This window comes from Sinocyclocheilus rhinocerous, unplaced genomic scaffold (assembly GCF_001515625.1).
Source record: "Sinocyclocheilus rhinocerous isolate Xijiao unplaced genomic scaffold, SAMN03320098_v1.1 scaffold984, whole genome shotgun sequence".
NCBI lineage: Eukaryota > Metazoa > Chordata > Actinopteri > Cypriniformes > Cyprinidae > Sinocyclocheilus > Sinocyclocheilus rhinocerous.
In genome coordinates, this window is record NW_015643603.1 from 1,430,764 (window position 1) to 1,451,212 (window position 20,449).

The window sequence follows — 20,449 nt, forward strand, 5'->3', positions numbered from 1 at the left end:
TGGGGACAGGGGGGACATGTCCCCCCCGCAGGAAATGGGATTCAAATCGAAAACATTTTCCCCCATTTTGTGTCCCCCCCACTTCTCAAACCAAAGTTACACCCTTGTTCATACCATTCCCGAAGCATCCAAAATGTTGAGTTCTTGGGATTTTTAAAGAACAATTAAAACCTGCTAAATGTAATTCCAAACCCTGATCCTGCTGTGTGTGCTTTAAAAAGAAATTTTTTTATGGTGTCATCTTACATCACAGGTGTTTTAAGTGTGAATTGAGAGGAACATCACATGACATAATATTTTTTGTGCTTTGGAGTGTACAAAAAACAACTGAGGTGACTAATCAAAATCACTGGAATATTAGGATGTTGCTTTCAAACGAATGAAATCTTAAATTTGAGGTACAGAACCTGGGGTTAAGTGTCTTGCACATGGACAGACTTGTGATAGGCTCTGTGCACTGAATGCATCTGCCAGTTACCAATTCTTGGTAATAAATGCTAAGCATTCAAATATGAGAATTACAGAAATAGCCCATTCCATATCTTCTAATAGGGGAGTTTTAAGAGTTTCAGTTATTATGTCAACTGTTTTAAGATTAAGGTTATTTACATTAAAAACATTATTATTATTATTTTTATTTTATTTTTAAAGTAACTTGAGGTGGATAGTTGTATGTTTATGTGTGTTCAAGAGTAAATCAACTTGGGTAAATCAACATGATTGCGTATGTGAATATATGTGTACCTGCCTGTGTATTTAAAGCTGTACATGTGTTGTTGTATGTATGTGTGTGTGTGTATGTTTGTTTAGGGAGGGTGTCTCTTTTTCCTCAGGAAAATGCATCATCATCTGGTAGCAAACCGAACGGCTGCCTCCGACATTCCAATACAAGGCCCCAAAATCTTGGAGACAGACACACACACTTTGCCCCTCTCTTACTGATAGGCTCTCTATCACTCTCACAGACACTGGAATGGATTTGCCCTGAGCTGACTGCCCACTGCAGCATAAGGTAAGAGATGCATATGTCCTTGTGCTTGTATGTGTGTGTTTTTATCAATACATATGTTTAGATTTTTATTATTAGTTGTATTATCAGTCAAATTCAGTTTTACAGATTTCTTTCTAAATACAGATGATAAATTAGTCACATGATTGTTTTAAGATTTGCTTATGTACTTCAACATATTATCAAAATTAAAACTAAAATCCTTTTTAAAAAGGAGGGAAGGTAAACGTCACTATACAAAGTAAGAACATTTTGACAGGACAGTAAACGGAAAAAATATATGTTATTTATATATATATATATATATATATGTATGTATGTAACACTCACAGTCTACTACTACTCTTGACATGCAGTTGCAAAGTTACTTATAGTTAGTAGAATGTCTAAAGTGTAACCTTATATATAAAATATATAACTAACTTTATAACTGTCCACAATAATTCAAATGTATATATGACATGTATGTATATATAACCACACACATATATTGTCTAAAACTCTTAATGACGATTTTAATTAGTTATTCATATGCACTTCACAGTTGCTCCCTGATCTGAGCTCAAACACATGAAATGGTGTTTAATGATCTATTATTTTTTATTAGCGTAATAATTATTAGGTACTGATGATCATGAATTTAATTAATTAATTCATAGTGTAAAAAAAGTTAATTTATGACAAAATATACTCCAAATGCTTAATTTAGTTCTTGGCAAATTAAACAGCTCCAGCAATTTTCCTTCCTCTAAACATTATACTGGAGATACATTTTATTTTATTGCTGTTTTGACCTTACTAATCCTGTAATTCAGGTAAACTCTATAGCTTTTGCTAATCAAACGGGAGAAAATAATTCAGTGCCCTGCAGACTGCTCTATGCCGCAGAGTGTATTTTCAGATGTGTAACTACAGTCCAACATATTTCTGAAGAGTCATCAGAAGTCCTGATGCTACTGAAGTTCACCTATAACTAGGGTGACCATACGGGCCATTTTTACGGGATGCACCCTTGCCAGGATTTCTATAGGCCTATTGCCTAAAATATCCAGGTTTTGGCTGTTAGCACTGTGCAGATCGATCGTTGTATGACATTATTTCACGAGAGCTATAGAGAGCAGAGCAGACGGCTACAATGATCGGTGTGCAGCTTCAAGTCAAATGAACGAACAAACAAACACGTCCGCGTATTTGCATCGCTTTGATCGTTCTCACCTTCTCACGCGCGACGGGCCACGATTGGTCGATTATGTACAATACCTGCAATGTTATTGGTCAAACTACTTTGGATGTTTTAGGTCAGGGATGCCCACACTCGGTCCTGGAAGGGCCGGTGTCCTGCAGAGTTTAGCTCCAACCCTAATCAAACACACCTGAAGCAGCTAATCAAGGTCTTACTAGGCATACTAGAAACTTCAAGGCAGGTGTGTTGAGGCAAGCTAGAGCTAAACTCTGCAGGACACCGGCCCTCCAGGACCGAGTTTGGGCACCCCTGTTTTAGGCAATATAAAAATCCTGGCCAGGACGTGTCCCGTATAAATGGCACATATGGCCACCCTACCTATAACTAAAAATGGATAATCACTCTTTTATTCAATTTGCCAGTTTTTTTTTTTACTTGTTAATTGTACTAATTAATTGCTCATCTGATATTTATCTGATGCTGATAGAGTGAAATTCTTTGCCAAGCACTTTTTTTTTTTCTAAAACTCAGCAATTCATTGTGCTTTTATTTACTTTATGTAGGTAATCAAGCTCTGGTCCAGACTATTAGATTCTGTGGTGGCCCTGTTTCTAGTTTTTTTTTCATCTGTTAATGTTTGTTTAATATTTGTTTGTCTCTAAACATATACATATTATTAAAGGGGTCATATGATGCGATTTCATTTTTTCCTTTCTCTTTAGAGTGTTACAAGCTCTTGGTGCATAAAGAAGATCTGTAATACACATCTCGTTCCTTTCTAAACATCAACATTTACAAGTGATGTTTTCCCGTCTTTTACCGGGAATTATGTAAGAACAAAAATACTTGCAGAAGGTCCACCTGGAATCCAGACAATAAATAACCAAATGGATCAGTTTAATTGAAGTACTCATTCAGCTGACGCAAATGCCTTGCTGAAAGGTGCAATGGTGATGGGTTATGATTGATGAAACTAAAGAGTTTGAACCTAGAACCTTTTGGTTCCCAGCCCAGGTCTTTAACCACCACAACAGGGGAACTCTGCGCAGAAATAATGCAAAGCAGGGATGCTGAAACACAATCACAGGGGTCACTTGTGTGTTACACAACAGCACCTTCCTCTCTCTTCCTTCCACCGTTGCTCTCTCTTTCTCTCACTCTATCTCTCACTTTATCTTAAAGGGGTCATAGGATGCTACATGCACTTTTACAAGTTGTTTGAACTGAAATGTGTGTTGGCAGTGTGTGTACACAACTACCCTATAATGATAAAAAATCCCCCCAGTGTTTTTTTTTTAAATCTGGTTTTAACCAAACTATGTTACAGACTTTTCATTAAGACCCTAAAGAATCATATCAACTTGTGGAAAATGGGCATCCTATGACCCCTTTAATATACATTTCAGGAGGCTTTGTTCAAATTGCACAAGGAATGCTCTTATTGTTTACCTGTTGATAGATTTACTACTAAAGTACTGACAATTTTTTTTTACAAACAAGAATTTGCTGGTAGATACTTTATTAATCTCCTGAGAGACTATGCAGAAAGTGAGTGTGTGTGTGGTGTTTGTGTTTGAGTAAAGAGTGTGTATGTTCTGAGAAACCCTGAGGACAGGAAACTATTCTGACACATCTGAATGGAAGCTTCCATTATAGAAGCTTAAAAACTGCTAATGTCCTAAATTAAAAACTGCTAAAGAACACACACATACATATGCTGTTAATGCACTCAGCTCACCGGAATACTGAACAATGAGAATGCAACAAGGCAAAGTCATTTAAGACAGACTTGATAAAGGCGGTTTGAACAGGTTTCAGCTCTGGTTACCTTTAAGCAAGACACATAGTGGACTTCAGACGTGCTTTTTGACATGATACAATATACAAGAAAATCTTGTTTAGATGCATGTAACAAATAAATGTAATAATAAAAAACATTTAATAGTGTGTATATATACAGTGGTGTGAAAAAGTGTTGGCCCCCTTCCTGATTTCTTATTTTTTTGCATGTTTGTCACACTTTAATGTTTCAGATCATCAAACAAATTTAAATATTAGTCAAAGATAACACAAGTAAACACAACATGCAGTTTTTAAATGAAGGTTTTTATTATTAAGGGAAAACAAAACCCAAAACTACATGGCCCTGTGTGAAAAAAGTGTTTGCCCCCTAAACCTAATAAATGGTCACTTGTGTTATCTTTTACTAATATTTAAATTAGTTTGATGATCTGAAACATTAAAGTGTGACAAACATGCAAAAAAATAAGAAATCAGGAAGGGGGCCAACACTTTTTCACACCACTGTATATATTCATCAATATAATATATATGTAATCCAATTACTGCAGTTGACTGAACTCAGTGGAATTTAAATGGAATTCTGCAGATGTGTGACACAAACTGTTTGGAAAAACCTGTAATATGAGATCTTCAGGATACATAATACAAATGCGTTTCAATTAAATGAGATGAGATTTTAATGAGTTTTAATGAGAATTGATTTTGATCTATGTTACAATGTCCGTTTTGTCTTCTAGTTAACCAGTGCCAGGATGCCCATCCTCAAGAGGCTGCCCAGGAGGTTTAAGAGTAACTACAGCAATGGTGATCTCCAAAAGAGTAATCTCACTAATGGTGAACTCATCATAAAGAGTAACCATAGCAACGGGGAACTCATTCTGCCACCATCCGATCTGAATCCGTTTGAGGGGGCATGGGCAGGCATGGGGTGGAATAATGAAGAAGGTGGGGTCTGGGAGAATGGACAAGACTACCAGAGGTCATCCCAGGTGAGCAAAGCACTGGAGAATGAGGCAAATGCTGAGCAGCATGGAGGGTCAAATGTCACTGAAGGATCAAAAGAAAAGAGAGGAACTCTGGAACGAATCTGTGGCTCATCACCATTGAAGACCCTTGGCAAATTAGGCAAGGGGCTGCGTATGACAGGAAGAAACGTGTGGGGCGCCACTCCTTCACTACGGAGTGCCACCCTCCCGGCGACACCTGCCTCAGGAAAGAAAAAAAAGAACTATCGACGAGCCTCAGAGGAGATCATGACTTTACTGAGGTGAGAATGGTAATATGCATAATATATAGCAGTGGTTCTCAATTGGTTATGCTGGTTAGGCAATGGTTAGGCTATGGTTTCCCATACTAAAAACACAAATATCATTAAAGTCAAACACTGGAATGCTTTATTATAATCATGAAATGTTGAGGCCCAAGTATATACAAAATGTAATGTTTTCTAAATTAAAATCACCATACATCACCAGAGAGAAGACAGTTGCTGACTGTTGTCACTGGAAGACCCAGTTGTGATATTTGATTAAAAATGACGAGCTGCATGTATGAATCATTTACAATGAGATCAATAACATGCATTAAAAAAAATAGATAGGGTGAATTTCCATTTCATGCCGACCTTTAATTCGATAGCATCATTCACTCTGCAGTTATGCAAAACATATTGTGATTGGCACAAACCATGATAACCACAGCCCTTGACAATACTGTGGCACCAACTTGTCTATAAAACATAAATATTTGGTCTGTCCAATTTGTAATGTTATGAGACAGTGATTTTTATTAGGACAAACTTTTAAGTACTTATTTATGGACCCAGAAAAATGTCTCTGGTTACTCATGTAACCATGGTTCCCCAAGAGGGAACGAGACACTGCGTCCTCTTGTGGACACATTGGGGAATGCCGCCGGCAGGACTGGTGTCTGAAGCACATATGAAAAAACTCCAATCCTATTGGTCCACGTAGCACGTGACGTCATGGGCGGGCGCCCAGCAGTATAAAAGGGCGCCTGATGAATACGTCACCAACTTAGTTGTCTGAAGGAGACGTGAAACAGGTAGGCTGAAGGCATCATGAGGGGACGCAGCATCTTGTTCCCTCTCGGGGAACCATGGTTACATGCGTATCCTGAGACGTTCCCCTTCTAGGGAACTCGCGCTGCATCCTCTTGTGGACACATTGGGGAACGAAATGCCAAATTTGCCATGCCTAGGTGTATGCCTAACTACCTGGTGAGGAGCACCAAGGAAGTGACAGACATACACTTAAACTTTCCTCAGAAAGGGGACTGACGCCACTGACGCCCTGGGCTGCTCACATCACTTGGCAGAAAAGGGGAACCCAATTCAGATGAAAGAGGGACATCCAAACAATCTTAAGTACACAACTATCCTCAGATAGCTATGCTATGTGAGCAATAATAGCCTGGATACACAAGACCACTGAAGAGGCTAAACTAGAATGCCTCTAGACAGGAGCTCAAGGAGGTTGTTACTTAAAGGCCCAAGAAGGGGAAGTAGCTGCTGAGCTAGAAAACAGCTATCCTCAGATAGCTATGTTCTAAAGGTCTTATAAAAAAAAGGCTCGTAGACCAAGTGCAATCAATTTACAGCTAGACTCAGATAGCTATCAGGTAAACCTTCCCACAAAACTGCCTGGACAACAGAGAGTGGGCTATCTGCTTACAACCCTAGCAGGGGAGATAGCACTGTCTAGGCAAGGCTCAGGAGATCGCTACTTAGAAACCCTAGGTAGGGGAGTAATCACCAGGCTTGCACATAGCTATCCTTAGATAGCTAGGCTCTAGGAAAGGAGACCACTGCAACTGCCAAGACCACCAGTGGTGGGCTGTCTACTTAAAACCCTATAAGGGGAGACAGCACTGTCTAGGCAAGGCCTCAAGGAGACCGCTGTTTAAAAACCCTAAGCAGGGGAGCAATCACCGAGCTAGCACATAACTATCCTCAGATATCCATGCTTTTAGAAAGGAGCTCACTGCAACTGCAAACTAAAATACAGCCAACCTCAGATTTTAATTAAGCCCGTCCTGCCATAACCATGACTGGAATATAACCACACTCAGATGGCTATACTACGCAGGTCCCTAATCAGTGTCAGTCCCAAGAGGCTAGCGAACCACCATGTTATTGGCCAGAAGTTCACATGAGGGAGATCCGGACCATCAGTAAACGATTCACTAAGAGCGAACATATAAAACATCATTAGTCCAGAATCAGAGCCTGATGTAAGCAGTGGCCATAACACTAGAGGGGGGATGAAGAGGGCAGCAAAAGAATGATCAAGAAGTGCCAGCGTTGGGACATTGGCGATCACCGCGTCTCTTATCTAGCATTTTATCTAGATCATTTTTCCCTCTGTTAATGTTAGCCTTCCACTGCCGACTCATAGAGGGAGGAGGGGCGTGGTTAGCGATGCCAGACTTTTGGTCTTGTCTATGAGCCTCAGCTCTAGACAGACCATCCCGCCTAGAGCAACAACAGTTTTCTTGGTGGCACAGAGAGCTAGATCTGTAGTGCGGCGTAGCTCCTCAACCGCCTCAGGAGACAAACCTCTGCCCTTATCCAAATCTTTCAGCAAGTCAGCCTGGTAGGCTTGTAACACCGCCATGGTGTGCAACACTCCACCAGCCTGACCCGCTGCCACATATGCCCTGCCATTCAAGTGCGAGGTGGTTTGCAGTGCTATGGATGGCAAGGCAGGAGTCTTCAAAGAGGATGATGCACCCTGAGCGAGATAACTCGCAAATGAATCTTGAATCCATGCTTAGTCACACACTCAACATTAGCATAATCAGCGTGTTGGAAGAGATGTAACCAGAATGAATATGGTTTTCCCCAGGATCTAGATATCTACGAGTGGCGATCTGGGAGAAACGGAAGACTCCAGGGGGCGGGACGATCAAGACGGGCCAGAAAACGCTTATCTAGTTGGTCACTTCCCTCGAGAAAAGAAACAAACGTGATCGGAGCTTCTGTGTAGTGAATTTCTCACAATGCACACATATGGAGCCTTCAACCACCGAACGCACATGCTCCTCACCAAGGCACATAACGCACAAGTCATGCATGTCATGACACAGAGTATCGAACTTCTTGAAATGCTCACCCAGTTTTACAGCCATAATACACACTGCTTGCAAACAAACGGCTCCTGAAGACAACAAAAGTTGGTGGCGTATTCAGCAGGCGCCCTTTTATACTGCGGGCGCCCACCCATGACGTCACAGGCTACGTGGACCAATAGGATTGGAGTTTTTTTCATATGTGCTTCAGAAACCGGTACTGCCGGCGGCATTCCCCAATGTGTCCACAAGAGGACACAGCGCGAGTTCCCTAGAAGGGGAAACTTTACAATTTTTATCACAAGTACATTTAAAGAATCTTTTATAGAATTATGCTTAATCTTGTCTTTTTGTGTAAGTTGAATTTTATAAAATGTTTGTTTTTATTATATTGTATTTATGATACTATGTTGTTGAATGTTTTATTTGTATCTGCCATGTAATAGCCGATGAAGCTGATATGGCAGTAAATTAAAATACAACCAACCACAGCCCTTGACATCAACAACAAAAGAAATATGATGCATTAATTCCCACTGTTAAATGTTGACATTTATTATATTTAGCCATCATAATTATGTATGATTGTAAATATTGAATATTATTAGTTGTGCAGCATTGTTTGCATTTAGCATTTTTTTCAGACCAGACCTGAAACCAACCAGTTGAGAATCAGTGCTGCACAGATCATTATTTCTGAGTCTAGTTATTTTCTGCAGTTGCTGTAAAGGTATTTGAAATGACATTTTTTAATGCATCTTCTCTCCTCAGGTTGGCAGGCCGCCGTAAGGAGAGTGAGCGCAGAGATAGTCTACCTACAGGTGATCTGACCACTGAAAATGATGAAGACAGTCGCAGGCGTCCCTCATTTCTACAAATGGTCAGTCTGAGCAAACTCAGAGGAGACTCGCTAACAAACCGCAGCTCGCAGGAAGCCGAGCAAGAGTCAGTAGAAGAAGAACCACCAGTCAAACGCAGGGAGCCACTATCAGGTACAACTGTGTTTTTGCTTTTGTTACATCTGTACTTGTTTGTACTTTTTATGGCACGTACAAAGTGTAACAGTCAGGGGTCTCCATGTTTGAACCATAACACCTTGAACTTAATGAGCAGTATCAAGGTCCAAAAGTCCCTGTGATTCAGTGGCCAATCAACAAACACTTTCACAGAGACAGGAAATGACATACTTTCTTTGTGCAGCAGATCCTACCTGATAATCTCAGGGCAAGGAGAGAAAATCGGAACTGTGTCAATATACAGCCTGTTCCAAAGACAACAACACATCAAGTGATTAAACACATGGCCGTAAATGACAATTAACACTACTCAATCTCTCACTTTCTCTCATAGTGTTGGAGATCCTACAGTTAGTTAATCAGAGAGACCTGCTGCTAGCTGACACGCACATCCAGGAGCTTGAGAGGGAGTGTGAACTTGATCCCTCCCTCTTGACACAAACCACACACACGCCAACCTCGCCCAGTAACATAACTACTTCCACACTCACATTTTCTCCTTGGCTCCCCCTGTTGACTGGTTCAGGCAGTGAGGATTCCGGCCCAAGCATGTGGGATGCTGGGCTGCGCAAAGTGAAAGATGTTGAGTTGCTTTACGAGGCTCTTCAGAGAGAGATGTGGGACGTGGTGAGGGAGTCGCTACGTCAACCCTGCAGCGGGCCTCAGCTTGGCCTAGTGGTGCTGGTCATTCAACAGGAGGAGCAGGCTGACAAGGTCTGGGCCCTGCGGCAAGAGGCCCAGTCCACTGTCCAAGCTGGTGACCAATCCGAAGACCATTCCCGGCCTTCCAAGCGTCCCAGGAGACTGCGTCAAAGGTGGGTGGAGGCTGTGGGAGAGGCAGCTGACTGGTGTCTTCCACAACCAGGGGGCTTCGCTGCAGGCCAGATGGGCATGTATTTGGAGCGTTTGAGGGGCAGAGTGGTGGAAGACATGGATGCGGCACGTCGGAATGTGGTGGCGGTTTATCCCGAGGAGTTTGGTGTGTTTCAGGTCTACATGCAGAGTTATCACAGGGCTGTTGCCAAACGACTGAAGGCCGTCACTAGTGGACCCATTCAGATCACAGACACATACTCACTGCTGGACTGGATCTACAACATTTACAACAGGTATTTTCACATGTATACATAGACACTGAGGTGTGTTTTCTATTTTTACACACACCTTTCCTGCAGTTACATTCCACTTGGTTTAATGACCCAGTGGAAGAATGATCTCAGGTCTATTAATATCAGATGCATTGTTTATTAGAATGAACAAGAACGGTGCTGAATACCTGGGAGAATTACTATACACATGCACAACACCGGTCTTGTGTACTAAAAGTAGCCACACTACTAATTTGACTGTATTTTTCAGTAGCATAACAATATTTCAGCACTAATGAAATGAAAATGTAATGCATGTTTAGAAAATAGAAAAAACAATACAAAACCATAGATCATATTGTGAAAAATGTTTGCAGGACTTCTCCAGTTATTTACTTTAAAAAGTTTTTAAAGAAGAGCTTGTTACTGTGTTCTTAAATTTTATGTGGAAATAAGCCCCTTAACACCCACAAATGTCTATTAGACTAGTGAATCAGTTAATTATGGCCCTCAGCGCTGGAAAGTGTGAAAGTTCATTCTAGTGAATTGGTTTGTACTAATCATTCATGTAAATGAATCCCTGTACTGTATTTTTGACTCAGTTATGTAAAATAGGAAGTTGTTGTGTTTATCTGTTCTAGTTTGAGACACTCTTAAAAATAAAAGTTCTTTATTTGCAATGGTTCCACGAAGAACCTTTAACTGGAACTTTTCCATGGCACAAAAGGTTCTTTATAGTAGAAAAAAGTTATTTAGATTATTAAAATGTTCTTCAGTCTAAGAAAAAAATTGTTCTTTTAAGAACTGTTCACTTAAAGGTACTTTAGGGAGCCCAGATTGGTTGTTCTATGACATCACTGCCCCTTTTTGGGACCTTAATTTTTTAAGAGTGTACTGTCACCCTAATTGAGATTGTTTATTCATTCAAACCCCCTATTGTTTTGGTGCCAGCAAACATACAACTTTGATTCAATGAAACGTTAAATCATTAGATTGTTACATTTTATTTACTGTTATTCATTTAATTTATTTTATAATTATTCAGTTTGTGCAGTTGTGGCCTAATTGTTTGAGAGTCGGACTTGTAACCAGAAGGTTGCGGGTTCAATTCCCAGTACCGGCAGTAAATGTAGGTGGGGGGAGTGAATGAACAGCGCTCTCTTCCACCCTCATTACCCACAACTGAGGTGCCCTTGAGCAAGGCACCTAACCCCCAATTGCTCCCTGGGTGCCGCAGCAAAATGGCTGCCCACTGCTCCGGATGTGTGTTCACGGTGTGTGTTCTCTACTCACTGCTGTGTGTGTGCAGTGTGCACTTGGATGGGTGAAATGCAGAGCACAAATTCCGAGTATGAGTTACCATACTTGGCCGTCACGTCACGTCATATGTCTTCTTGCTTAGGCCTGCTTAGCTTTTTTGTTGCAGACAAACTACTTAAAAAAAAAATTAAACAGTAGCTTCTCTGTAGTCTGTCTACTTCAAATTATAATTAGGTTGTTACTTTCCCAACACTGCACAACACAAATGAACCTGAACACACTAGACACTTATGGACACACAAACATGCACTAGTTCTGACTGTTAGTGTCCCATAGGGACGTCCTGGCTTCAGTTGGAGCAATGGGCACTATAGTGTGTGAAGCTCTAGAACCTCTACTGCCTGAAGATGTCATAGACCGACTGGAACAGGACTGCGTCGAAACTGTTTGGGTAAAACTTTTAGAAAACTTTTGAGTGAAATTATGCATTACTTATTAATCTCTGGAAACAAAATAATTGTGTTAAAATAATATCCACTGTGTGTGTGTGTGTGTGTGTTTGTACAGGACAAGATTACTACAGAGCTCTCGCAAGTTTTGGATGATGAAGAAAAGCGATGGGCTCAGACACTGCACATTGAAGAGTATCAATCTGGCCTCGCCCGTTCTGTTATACAGGTAATACCATCAATCCTACGCATGTACAGCCATTACTGCATTCTTTGGAATCTGACTGTATGCATGCCTTCCACTTTATGTTTGGCAATGTATGTTGGTGTATGTGAATGATAATATTTACAAGGTTGTTGTGAATATCTTTTTGTATCCATGTGTGTTTCAGAGGCTAAAGGTAGATATGGACAGATCGACAGCTGTCAGTCAGCCACTAGGAGCTCGTGTTGCTCGCTGCACTTTGAATGGACTTGCAGATTTCCTGCACAGGTGAGATGGGGACAAGATAGTATGATCATAATAATGCTGATGATGACAAAAGCCACACAAAAATTATGATCATATTTACTAAAAGATATTTACAAACTCATATAATTAATCTAAAGCTCAGAAGCTCAGAAGAGACTCTGACATCACAATAATCGTGTGCACATCTATGGTTGGGCACTTTTTTTAATTGTGTTGTTCCTACATTATATATAAAGAGTGACTTTTTCGTCTCCACTTTTGAATAGGGAAGTCTAAAAATATGAGATTTGTGTTTGTGCGTCTGTGGTATTTAGTTTCCAGAGAAAGGTTGAGATGTTCCATGACACGCAGTCAGAGTTTGGGGATCGTGGGGATGGTTTTGTCTCCAGGACCATCGCTCTTGTCAACTGTGTTCCACCTTTCAGGTTTTTCATCTTATTCACCATATCTATCTATTTAAAGTTCTCCCAACCTGGATGTTTTTTTGAGGACTGAAAAAAAAAAAGAAAAATCTGTAGTCTTTAGAATTGTATATTTTCTATATTTATGTTTTTAAGAATGGTGGGTATTGAAAAAAAATAGGCTAGAAATCGCTGGGCTAATATAAAAAAAACACTGTCAGAAAAAAATCTGTAGAAAAAAAGAAAAGCTACTGGTAATTATCTGTTAAGTTCTGTTAAGGACATTTCCTTCAACCCTAAAACAAAGATATGGCTAAAACATCTGTGAAAAATCCTTTATATTAACATAGTACATTAGGCACTATTTTTAGAGACTTTTCTTGGTGTATAGTTTTTCAAATTTCCGAATATACTATGATATAATATACTATACTATACACACAAATCGCATTTTGGCATCTAAAATGTTCAGCGTTTATAGAGAATACTGAGTCATTTTAGAATAATGTGCATTTTGCAACATATAACAAGAACAATAGAAAACAAAATAAGAGAATGTGATTCTGTTCATAGTCAGGAGAATCATGACTCAACTGATCAGTAACCCAAATGCACAAACTTAAAACAATGTTTATGAAAGATATCCAAGAATAATATAAATAATATGAAAAGAATAATGCAATGAAATAGCACTAAAATAAAAAATAAGATGACTATAACTGTGCAGGATTTAAATCTTGTGTTGAACTCTGTAGGAATTTTGTGGAGCGCTGTCGTCTGTGTGACGCCTTTGGCAGTGAGGACGTCTCCCAGCAAGCTCAGTCGTCTCTGGAGCGAATTGTTAACCAGTCAGTGCAAGTTCTCTCGGACATACTGTTTGAAAACATCAGGGTGAGACACTTGCACACATTCACGTCTAACCCAGATATGCTTCTTAAAGCATTCACTCATGATTTTCTGGCATGATTCCAGCCATTCTTCGATAAGCTGGTGAAGAGGAAGTGGCTGGAAAACACTGAGGCCTATGAGAGCATTGAGCTGACTATTAAACAGCACTTTAAAAAGTTCCGCAGAATGGACTGCCCTCCATATCAGGTACGACTTGGAGCACTTGGAGCGACATGCTTTCTCACAGACGGTTTGGTTGGTTGATTGATTGATCATCTGATTGACTATCAGGCATTGGTGAATGAGGTGCACAGGCGGGTCCTGGTTGAATATGTTCGTGCCATCATGAGGGGGCGGGTCATTTGTACATCACTCAAAATGAGGAAGAGAGTGGCATTCCGTCTGCAGGATGAGGCCAAACGGCTGAAGGCTCTTTTTAAAGATCTGGTCAGTGCCACTAAGTTTAATAAAGATTATGCCTTATCTTAAATGATTTCCAAATATGATAATCTCCTTACGAGGGACCTTCTCACTATATAAAGGCAGCTACATATTTTCATGCATAAAGACCCATTTATAGAATGAAAAATAAAAACTTTCGGTTAAGTCGAAAACATCAATCTTGTTTCATCCCAACATTTACTGTACTGTACTGTTAGGTGCGTAAACCTGAAGATAAGCATAAAACTATGGCTGTCAATGGAAAAAATTGTAATTTGCGAAAAGCCATTACAAATCAGATTGATATTTTATTTTATTTTATTTTATTTTATTTTACAAAAATGCCAACACCAAAATTAGTTGATAACATTTTTTTTTCACAGGAGTCAACTTCCTTCTGGTTGGACAGTGTTATTGTTCATCTGGCTGACATCATAGTTTTGGAGGACACTCCCTCTATTCAGATGGAAGTCGGAGTTTTGGTGAAGGAATTTCCAGATATACGGTAAGACCACCAGGACAAATGAATCAAACCCATTTTCAGAGGCCTGTCATGAAACTATGATGCAGGGATACCCAGAAATGGCATGTGTATAGTTTGGGTTCTAATCAGCTCCAGTCCATTTTTTTTTTCGGTGTCCTCACTAGTTAGAATAATTCTCTCAGAACAATCATGGAATGAGAGAAAACAAAGAATTTCTGACCCACACCTCGCTCCAAACAAATCTGCTGATGTACTCTATTTCAGCACTCTTAGGGGTGATTCACACGCAACATGTTTTGGCTTTTAAATAACCTAGATCTAAGCACACCTGAGAAGAGATGATGCCAACCCCTCAGAGGACCTCAGATGATGCCAACCCTGAAACAACATACAGAACTATCACATTTTGCTATAAGTTTGATTGCATCATATAATAATTGCTGTTAATAGTGTTTATCGTCTGTTTGATTACATCTTTAATTGATTTTTCCTTACACTTCTGCCATATGTACATTAACTGACAGTCACCACTGATAAGCTACCACTAAATATTGTAGAAACTTAATTTGCTGTAATGTTGCTTTGCAACGATTTGTATCGTGAAAAGCGCTATACAAATAAACTTGAATTGAATTAAGCAGTGAAATGTAAAAAACGCAAGGTGTAGAAATTGTACAACTACTAGCATTTTTAGAACACTATGTACCATGAGATGCTGCAAAAGATACAAAAGCAATGTTTTCATAGAAAAGTGAGGGTGGAATGCAAAAATGCATTCTGTGTGAATGGCCCTTTAGAAAGCATTTAGGCCAATAAAATGTAAGGACTGGAACCAAGTTTTGTTTAAAAACTGCAATAATACCAAATGTAGAACAGGATGTAGATTTTTTTTTATAGCATAAAACTGGAAGGAACATGTTTTATTGGCTCTTGGAGCACTCAGTATACTAATATGTAACTTTGTCCATTTACATAACTATTACATTAATACAATTTTGGCTGAACACTTTTAGACCTGCGGAAGGGTAGAACCTGAACTCTTGTCATCTTAAAGTGCTTTCATTCATGAAAAATCTGACATGTTCCTTTCTCATTTCCTTAAGCACTATTTTTCACAACACCTCTCCGTTTCCTGAGGTCATTCTAAGAATGTCTGCCTGAAAATAGTTACCGTGGTGCTCCATCTCAGTGCCAACTTTCCTTTATGTGGACAGGAGAGAACAGCAGACAGTAAACAGGGGAATGGATGAGATGTGAACCCACTTTAGTCCAGTGTTTTTGTTTGAATGAAGATGAGTGTGTGTGTGTGTGCACTCAGTCACTGGCTGGCAGTGCTCCTGCTTGCTGACGCACGACACTCCTCAGCAGACAGGAAGTGGCTGTGGAGTACTTCCTGTTCCTGCCAGGTCACAGGAGACTGACTGGTGCCACATTTTAATCAAATACACACACACACCAACTAAAGATCAAAAGCCAAAAAGTGGAGACTACTTAACTTCTCTTTGTGCTTAGCAGTGGTGCTTCCTGTTTTTGACTGTCTGTCTATGTGAAAGTCTGTCACAGACTCACACTGTCACATTGTTATCTATAGGCAGGGCATGCCATCTTCTCAGTATGGAGCGCTGACTCAGAGTTTGCTTTTTGAGCCATGAGCGCTGTCAAGGGTTCATTACGAAGAAACACATTTGGTTTAAATTCAGGGGCATGTTTAGTGTGTTGGGGGCTCTCTGTAAGTGGTCCCAGGGTGGCCCCCCTCAGTAGAAATCGTGTTCTGCAGGGGCCCCCTGTAATGCGGGGCCCCACGCAATTGCGTGGTGCCTAAACACGCTACTGTTTAAATTTCTTACATGACTTTTCTCTGAATTAATGCCAGACTGCTCTTTTTATTTATTTTTGTGTTTTGTTTTGATCATAAAGTTTCTCTTTGTCCCTCACTTAACATCATCAGAATAAATTGATGAATGTAACTGACAAGACAACGTGATCAAGTCAAACTTTTTTTTGATGCATGATATATCTGAACCATATTTATCAGACAATATTAGAGATTTTTTGTGTATTGCAACAGTTGGATATTGGATATTTATTTGTTCTATTAATTTCAATTACAAATGTGGTAATTGAAATAAAGCTGAAATCAAATCAAATATGAATATTAGATGAAAACCTTAGCAAAAATGAGAAATTATGCCTTGGCAACTAAGCTCACTTGTAGCATTTTTACGGCTTTATTTTTACTAGTAGTATATATATTTTATTAAGGAATAGTATAGCATTTTAATATCAGCCATTAGTAGCTGTAAGATAAATAATAATTATTGGTGCATCTCTACTTTTACATTCATTTCTTATGAGCTCACAAATTTTGTCTCTAGTATTATTAATATTATTTAAAAAAAATAAAATAAAATAAAAAAAAAAAATAATAATCCGATCTCGTCTGATCTCGGAAGAGCAAATGGCTGCAATATAACAAAGAGTGAAAAATTTAAGGGGGTCTGAATACTTTCCGTACCCACTGTATATATATATATATATATATACAGTATATATTAAATTTGGGTTTATATACTTTTTTCAACCGTAAGCAATGTATTTCTTGTTTTGTGCAAAGGCAAGCACAGTAATGTATGCTTTGAAGCATGAAATATGAACCATGCCCTTGCTCTCTCATTCCATCTCCTCACAGGAAGAGACACATCTCTGCTGTGTTGAATGTCCGTGGGATGGTGCATCAGACAGACCGTCAGGAGATTCTTGCTGTTGTCCGGGACTTAGAGAACAGCGACAGCTCCATCAATCTACCCCGAGATCGTGCCCTCTTCTCTGAAATCGCAGTGGCCAAAGACATGTGCTGTCTGGGGCTGGTTCTGATCCGCTTCGGTCTGACTGTGTCATCGTGGGTGGCCAGTGCCCGGCCGCGCTGTAACCGCAGCAGGAGTCGGAATGAGAAACATGCTGACGATAGATCACAATCAAGCCGTGCAAAGCGCTTTACTGAACCTTAAAAATAATCAAATACAGCATAACTACAATGCATAGCATCCTGATATTTAGAAAAGACACAATAAACGATAAATACACAGCATCACAACAAGTATTGCATAATCAAATCAGTATAATATTAAGAAAAAGATGGCATAAAAAGTGCTCAGTCTATTTTCACTCAGTCAGTTGATTCAGACTAGATAAATGTGGTCAGAACCCAGTCAAAAAGGAGGATAAGATGAGGTTATGACAGCAAAAGTAAAATCACAACAATACTTGTCCTTCAGAGCACAGCTGGAGCGGAATAAGTCAGTGGACACTTCAAAGGACGGGAAATGATCTTTAATTCTCTCTCGCTTTAAACAGGCTGTTAGTGGACTGCTGTATACTGACTAGCTGGACCTCTGTCGTGTGAACAGCCACATGATTTGAGAGGAGCGGCAGGAAAGTCATCACTGTAGAATGGAGACATGCTGACATTTTTATTAGTGCAGGCTGTGTGCAGAACACTGCTTTAGCTTGACATTAAATCACACACAGAGCAGATGCATGTACATGCTGTGTCAAACACCAGGTACAGGTCTACAATGCATAAACAGCTACATTTGAGATTGTGACATTTAAAGAATGTGAATTCCTCTGATTTTGTACTAATATTTAGGATTCTGTTCATCTCATTTCTTTTCATGTGTAATCACTTTTCAAATCTGAGCTTCTGAGATCTGAAATCTGACATGAATTAAATGGGTGTGTGATATTGTTTCAGGTAAATAAGAAATAATGCCCCATTGACTGGGAAATGAATTATATTGTAATTAAATTGCTGTTTTTTCTTTAACATTTTCTTTTGTTTTTATACGCTACTGTTTAAAAGTGTGGGGTCAGTAAGAGTTTAAAAATGTTTTTGAAGTATTTATTCTTCACCAAGACTGCATTTATTTTATCAGAAATATAGTAAAAACTATAATATTGGGAAATCTTTTTTTTTTTCAATTTAAAATAACTAAAATAATTTTCTTTTCTTTTTAAAAAAAATCCTACTGAACCCAAACTTGAACACTAGTATATATTTTATTCTGCGCCATTTACATGATAAAAGTTCCATGAATAAGTGCTGTTAATTATAGATATATAGTTTTTTAGTGGCAGGTGGGCTCCTCTCAGCTTTCATTCAGCTGTGTGGATTTCTGTGGGTTCGGGTTTAATTGAGGTTGAGCTGTACTGTCTGTCAGCTTAAGGGTGTTTTGGGTAACTGGTCTATTCCTGTTGTTCTAAGAGGTGCCAAACGAGTCCTCTTATCAGAGCCAAGTATACACACCACAGGCAGCCACTTCCTTTTCAACACAACAACCCTATTTTAACCCAAACAAACTGCACTCGGAGAATGACACTCACACTTGTGAAAATAGATACACGTGAATAAGGTAAGTGAAGTCAGCTGGATTTTCCTCTAATGTCACTGATGTAGTTCAGCAAAAAACTTCACATAATCCTTTTCTTTGATTTTTAAAATTTTTTTATCTGACTTATTAGATAAATAGTTCAATTGGTGAATGTTATTTGAATTGAAATCTCAAAATAGTATTCTTGTAAGAGTACAGAGGCTATACCAAAATAATTTGTTACTTTAAATAAAATTCTTAATTCAAAACTCTTTGAACAAATATTGCTCATACAATATCTTGAGTTTATTTGGTAAGTGTGTACCTGTACCTGTTAACACCTATTGTATGCATTATAAACAAACATTTGGCTAAGACAATAAAATAGAATACATTTAGTTTTAAGTAAAACAACAAAAGTAAATAACCAAAGTTTTTTTTTTTTTTACCTGAAAACAATAATAGTCTGATATTTTAACATCTGTTGTTGGATACAGGTTTTATAAAGTGATAGTTGACCCAAAAATAAAAAAATTCTGTCATTTACTCACATGTTATTTCAAACTGGTATGACTTTCTTTTTTCATGCAGCCCAAAAATGTATGTATGTACCTGTATGTATGAATCCAAAATGTTGTTTTGGATTCTGTTGACTTTGTTGGGGGGGATATTTTGTTGAAACAAAATATCTCTTTTGTGATGTGCAGAACAATGAAACAACATGAACATGTTTGGAACAACATGAGGGTAGATAAACTATGACAGAATTTTTGGGTGAACTATCCCTGAAAATGACTTGTAAACTCAATCTTATCAACTTGCTGATAACTTCTCAATGGCACACAAAGTCGTTTGACTTTCAACTGTAATCAGCTGTGGTCATTTTGATTACCTCAGCATGAAAAGAGTTTTCCTGGAGCATTTCAGTCCTTGGTAGTGCAACTGAAGCAAACAATCAACTATGGGTGGCAAGCATAGACTGTAAAAAAAACATGGATGTAGTGTCCGTGACGTCACCCGTAGGTTTCTAAAGAGCGTTTTTGAAGCTCAAAGTGGGCGGAGCCGGCCGTCGCCATCTTGGCAGCGTGTCACCGTGCGTCACTCCCGGATAATCGAAAATTGGCAAAGAGGCGGGAGCTGGTTGCTGAAACCACGCCCACCTAGCTCGACGGTGGTGACAGCAGCGGCAATCCACCTGTCACTCAAGTGGCCACGCCCTTAATTATGCAGAACTTTAAGGCTAATATAATTTAAACGGATGAGTTATAAAAAAATTCACCCCCCTCACAGTTGTCATGAAGGGCAAAATTAGCTATATAGACCAAAACCACTTTTTGTACCAGACTGTAAACATTTTTTGCTGCTGTAAAGTTGGGCATTTTAACATGGGGAGTCTATGGGATTGACTCCCTTTTGCAGCCAGCCTCTAGCGGCCAGTTGATGAATTACAGTTCAAGTCACTTCCTTGTTGGCTTCACGAGAGAGAGGGGGAGGTT

The 20,449-nt window shown here is 39.2% G+C and overlaps 1 protein-coding gene across 1 annotated transcript; it reads left to right on the forward strand.

Annotated features, from left to right (window-relative positions):
* Nucleotides 1-871: 871 nt before the first annotated feature.
* LOC107757547 (tumor necrosis factor alpha-induced protein 2-like) lies at nt 872-18,363 on the forward strand. The gene is made up of 13 exons (XM_016575062.1): nt 872-1,012; nt 4,733-5,262; nt 8,856-9,076; nt 9,435-10,209; nt 11,785-11,899; nt 12,016-12,126; nt 12,290-12,390; nt 12,684-12,794; nt 13,526-13,661; nt 13,743-13,865; nt 13,950-14,105; nt 14,483-14,604; nt 17,273-18,363. The coding sequence occupies exons 2-13, from the start codon at nt 4,748-4,750 to the stop codon at nt 17,589-17,591; spliced, it is 2,805 nt and encodes a 934-aa protein (XP_016430548.1). The 5' UTR covers nt 872-1,012; nt 4,733-4,747; the 3' UTR covers nt 17,592-18,363.
* Nucleotides 18,364-20,449: the final 2,086 nt, after the last annotated feature.